Consider the following 4,867-nt stretch of genomic DNA (forward strand, 5'->3'; position numbering starts at 1 on the left):
TTTGAATCTCGAAATCTTCAACCCCTTTCATTATTTCCAAAGTGAAAAAAAAACTTCGATTTGTTGCATTCAGTTGGTTCATACAATCACTCTTTAACAAGTAAGATCTTATAAATCAAAGATTCGAATCTCAAGATCTGCAACCCTTTCTTTCTCGATTTCCAAACTACGGGAACCCGAAAAAAGAAGAAAAAAAACCCTAACATTCTTTACATTGTACAACTGCAAAAGAAAACATCCAAATACCATAGATAAAGATCAACAAGCCAACATAAATAATACAAAGTCCAAAAATTAAGCAACTTTATAGTTCAAAATTGCTTTTTTTATCTTTTACACTCTTTGGAGCACATGGAAGGGGATTTCCCATGCCATTTTTAGAAGACAAAAACTCTTCCTCAGGTTAAACGCGCGAGCTCGTTTTTACGGTTTCAAGTCCGGTTTTTCCACATATATATATATAGATGATAGTTTTAGTTGACACAAAACAACAAAAAGTAAAGGGGGAGAATGTACATTCACTTTTTGAGTAGCTTCTGAGAGAGAATCCTCTTCGAATACGGGCTGTTGCGTGATATTGCTTTATGGGACTCGATTGCTTCAACAAGTGAATTGTGCAGAGATCCCTAATATAAAGAAGAAAACTGAAGAATCAAAACAAGGGAGTGGGGGTTTTGTAAATAATGGGAAAAGTGATTGATTCCCGAACCTCGGATACACGGAGAGCGGTTTGCACAACGTAGTTTGCATGCGGATCTTGAAGCAACCGTTCAAAGTGATCTGTAGATAGCAATTCATGAATGAGTTTCGATCGGCTCTCATCATTTAACACCATGAGACATTTTTCGACCACGTGACTGCTGAACTTCTGAGAAGAGAGGTGCACGTAGTTCCCTTCGAATTGAGAGATCAAAGTTGAAGTGGCAGATGGAATTTTTAACTCCAAGATGAACTGAACAACATAATTTCTGCAAAACGAAAAACAAAAATTAAGGGGCACCGGGGAATACCGTTTTTAGAATGAACTGATCAGTCTCGTTACAATATGGGCCAAACAAGAAGAAACGGTTGTTTTCCAATAATAATATGAACATTAAACCGATATGATGACTTGCTGAGCATGTTTAATGTCCGAATTTTTTATCGTAATACAAGTCCATGATACAAAATAAGCCATTAATACATTCAAACATGCAAAGAAGATTTTCAGCTTACTGCACCATTTTGCATTATCAGTCAAACCAGAAAGTTTGGCTACTCAGTAAACCAGAAATTCATAATTGTATAAACAACTACATGTCAAAATTATGAAAGTCGAGTTTTCTTAAAATGCAAGCAGAGATACTTACCCATATGCGTCCTGTGCAAGTAGAAGTCCATTGGAGGATATTTCTTCAACCAAATTATCTCGATATTCCCCGGTGGAATGACTGATGCATCGTTGCAACACACAACAGCCGTGTTGATGAGTTGCAATATCAACACAATACTTTGCAGCAGCAATGAAAATAAACTGTCAAAATGATCAGGGAAAAAAGGCCATTGTCAATGTCTGCTACTGACGAAAGTAAATGGCTCGAGAAAAAGAGATGAACAAACAAAACTCGATATGCACACCTGCATCATTGTCTTAATTGAATTTTAAACAAAACTACTAAGTTACACAAAGTATCACCAAGTACTTCTTTTCAGTTGTGAAGTTTCGATATGCAATATGATGCATTCCAGTTTTTGTGTCACTAAAGCTTAATTTGGTTGTGATTTAAGGAATGCAATCATGTATGACATTTGCACATATAGACCCCGAAAAGAGACAACATTTTACTTTGAATTAAGGAACAAAACCAGAATGGAACAGAAAAGATTCCCTCTGTTAACACCTAGAAATCTATAAGATGGAAGGCTTTACCTTGTTATCTTCACAGCTAAGACATTGCAAGCAACGCTGTACAACATGATTGCCATTCAAGTCCTTGATGAGTGATAAAAAACCGGGCTCAAGAGCTGATACAACAAGCAAAATTTGTTGCCTGGTTTTTAGTGTCTCAATCAACTTTTGCACCACACGAGTCCTGAAACAAGGAAAGACAATATTAGAAATACAATCAGCAAATACAAACATATCAAAAGCAAGGTGTTCTCATACATACCCATGCGTGTTTAGAGATATTCTAACAAGTTGACCCGGTTCCTCGGTAGCCACTAACAAAATCTGCATTCTCTGTTGTTCATTACACACTTCCAATAACTTCTGCATAAGGTAATTCCCAAAAGGGTTCATCATAAGTTCGACTACATGATCAATAATCTCCTTGAATATTATTTCAACATCCTCTCGGGTACCCTCATCGAATAGCCGTTGTAAAAACCTACAACCATGTTGATCTTTCGCTATCAAGTATATATATCCACGAGCTTCAGCCATCGAGTTATACTTAGGCGGCAAAGAAAACGAGGTACATAACTTAGCAGCATTCTTAGAATTTCCACAAGCTGGTGCGAATTGAGACCAACTATCGAGTTGCAACCTTCCTTCTCGATGCTTACTCGCACCAATATCCTTTGCCTTGTTTAGCCCTCTCGAACAATCAAGCCCCTTATTGATCATTACATAATTTAAACCATCTCCTTGAATAATGAAACTATCCTCATTACTAAAAGCCCCAACATTTGAATGAGCTCTAGGTCTAGCCAAGCCATTGGACAATGGCAGCCCCTGGTTTAACATGTTTCGAACTGGCCGGGGAGAACCACAAACAATCAGGTCACCATTACTCAAAGAAGGGTTTAAATTCAACACATTACAAGCTTGTTCCTTGTTCTGCCATGGTGATCTCATTGCACCATTCCAACAATTCATCCCTTGAGGATACATTTGAGGACCTAATAAATTATGGGGCAAACCAGAAAATGCCATATTCATCCCACCATTGAAACTCAAAGGCATAAATTCAGAAAACCCTTTCCTCAATGTATCACGAACACCATGTTTCTCAACATTGAATTGATCAAAACGTTGAATCCCATTGGATTCAAGGGAGAAATCTCTAAAACTAGAACCCAAATTCTCTTGATCATTGCTAATATACAGTTTACTAAGGCTTCTACAGAGATCAAGTTCACCAAACAAGTGTGGCTTAAAGTCCTCTAATGGTGGTGGTGGTGATCCATGGTCAGATAAAGACTGCCCATTGTGTGAAAACAAGCTTGAAGAGGAACCATCTGATAGTAAAGAGAAACCGCTTACAGGGGAAACGCATGTACGATTATGCAAGTAACTTGATGATGGGTCATCATCATACATAAAACCATTACCATACATGCCATGTAATGACCCATTTACATGATTCTTCCTCTCATGTTGATGATGATGATGATTATGAGATGTTGCATGAGGGATCTCATCTAATAACATTTCAAACTCATCATCATCCTTCATGTTCCCAATCTCAGCAGTAGATTCCAACATCAAACACAAACAAACAGACGCAACAACAAGAACAAGAACAAGAACAACAAAAACAAAAGAAACAATCAAAACACAAACATCAGATTAAATCAAACAAAAAAAAAACTTAAAAAAACAACAAATACCCAGAACAGAATACCACTTTTTAACATCTGGGTTTTGCTCAGATTTTGAGAAAAAGCAAAAGATAAAAAGTGTGGGTTTTCTTTAAGGATTGGAAACCAAATGGCATTTCATTTCATTGATATCAAAAATCATATTTTGGGTTTTTGGGTTTTCTTTTTTTGTGAAAGAGTTTGGTGAAGCATGCAAAGATTGAAGGAGATCACATACGGTTTTACTTTTAAGAAAAAAAACATATACATATACATACACACCTATACATATATATACTCTCTTCCCTTTGTGTACGCTCTCACGCCATTAAAGCTGGACTCTGAGAAGAACAAACGCTATTTATATTTTTCTCCAACAAAATAATTATATAATTAATATAAAAATAATAATATTAAATAAAGAAATTAATTTTTTTGGTTTACAAATTTATAAAGAAACAATGACAGATTGCAGACTGACTCTCGCTGGGATTTTCCTCTTCAAGCAATTTTTTTTTCTTTTTTTTCACTTTTGGTACCTTTTTCACTACAACTTAAATAAGCAATACACTCTTACTCGTATGCGTGAAGTACACGCAGTCGAGCTTTTCGTTACTCAAATCGTAATCGAGCGTTTGTCTCCTGAAGGTTCGGGACTTTTGGGTCCACTCACTTGAAATGGCGCGTGGTAAAATAAAAAGAATTGTCATTAATTATTAATTAAATATTATGCATGCATGTAATGTATCACTATTTATATTAATTAATTTTATTTTGAATTTTCTCAACAAATAAAATTAAAATTAAAACCATTTCTTTTTGCTTTTTATAATTTACTTAAAAGAGCTTCGCACTTAAATTTTTAATTTATTTTTCCATCAAATTATTTATAATTTTAAATATATATTTTTCTAGATGGATGAAATAATGTTTTACCCCATCATCGTATTGATAACACGAAAATATTTTCCTTTTCCAGATATCATACGTAACGCCTCCTTAAAAGTTTATCGCGAGGAATTAGGTTTCCCAAATTATTAACATAATTAAATTAATTTTTTTAATTCTTATATTTGCCAAATGATCCTATTTTTAAGGGTTTTAATTATTTTTTAAAATATATTTTCTGTATTCTTGAAAAAGGCATATATGGAATACACCCACTCACGTCTCTCTTTTCCCCTTTTTGAGGTTGTTTCCTCTCTCTTTAAGGTTTTTTATAGGTTAGGCAGAAATTTATTCATTTCATAACCACCAGATGAATATAATTAATTAATTTTAATTCTTTTCAACAAAAATATAA

At 34.7% G+C, this 4,867-nt stretch overlaps 1 protein-coding gene across 2 annotated transcripts; it reads right to left on the reverse strand.

Moving 5' to 3' along the window:
• LOC108483817 (putative pumilio homolog 7, chloroplastic) lies at positions 1 to 4,179 on the reverse strand. 2 transcript variants are annotated; one of them, XM_017787408.2, is made up of 6 exons: positions 2,151 to 4,179; positions 1,910 to 2,072; positions 1,350 to 1,513; positions 710 to 968; positions 517 to 626; positions 1 to 222 (listed from the first exon to the last, which is right to left on the reverse strand). In XM_017787408.2, exons 1-5 carry the CDS (start codon positions 3,467 to 3,469, stop codon positions 519 to 521), a joined length of 2,013 nt encoding a protein of 670 aa, XP_017642897.1. In that variant the 5' UTR covers positions 3,470 to 4,179; the 3' UTR covers positions 1 to 222; positions 517 to 518. The 2 variants fall into 2 exon arrangements, with proteins under 2 accessions (XP_017642897.1, XP_017642896.1); XM_017787407.2 differs by having other exon boundaries at positions 1 to 626; positions 2,151 to 4,110.
• Between the last annotated feature and the right edge of the window lie 688 nt (positions 4,180 to 4,867).

The sequence above is a fragment of the Gossypium arboreum genome, chromosome 1 (genome assembly GCF_025698485.1).
Source record: "Gossypium arboreum isolate Shixiya-1 chromosome 1, ASM2569848v2, whole genome shotgun sequence".
NCBI lineage: Eukaryota > Viridiplantae > Streptophyta > Magnoliopsida > Malvales > Malvaceae > Gossypium > Gossypium arboreum.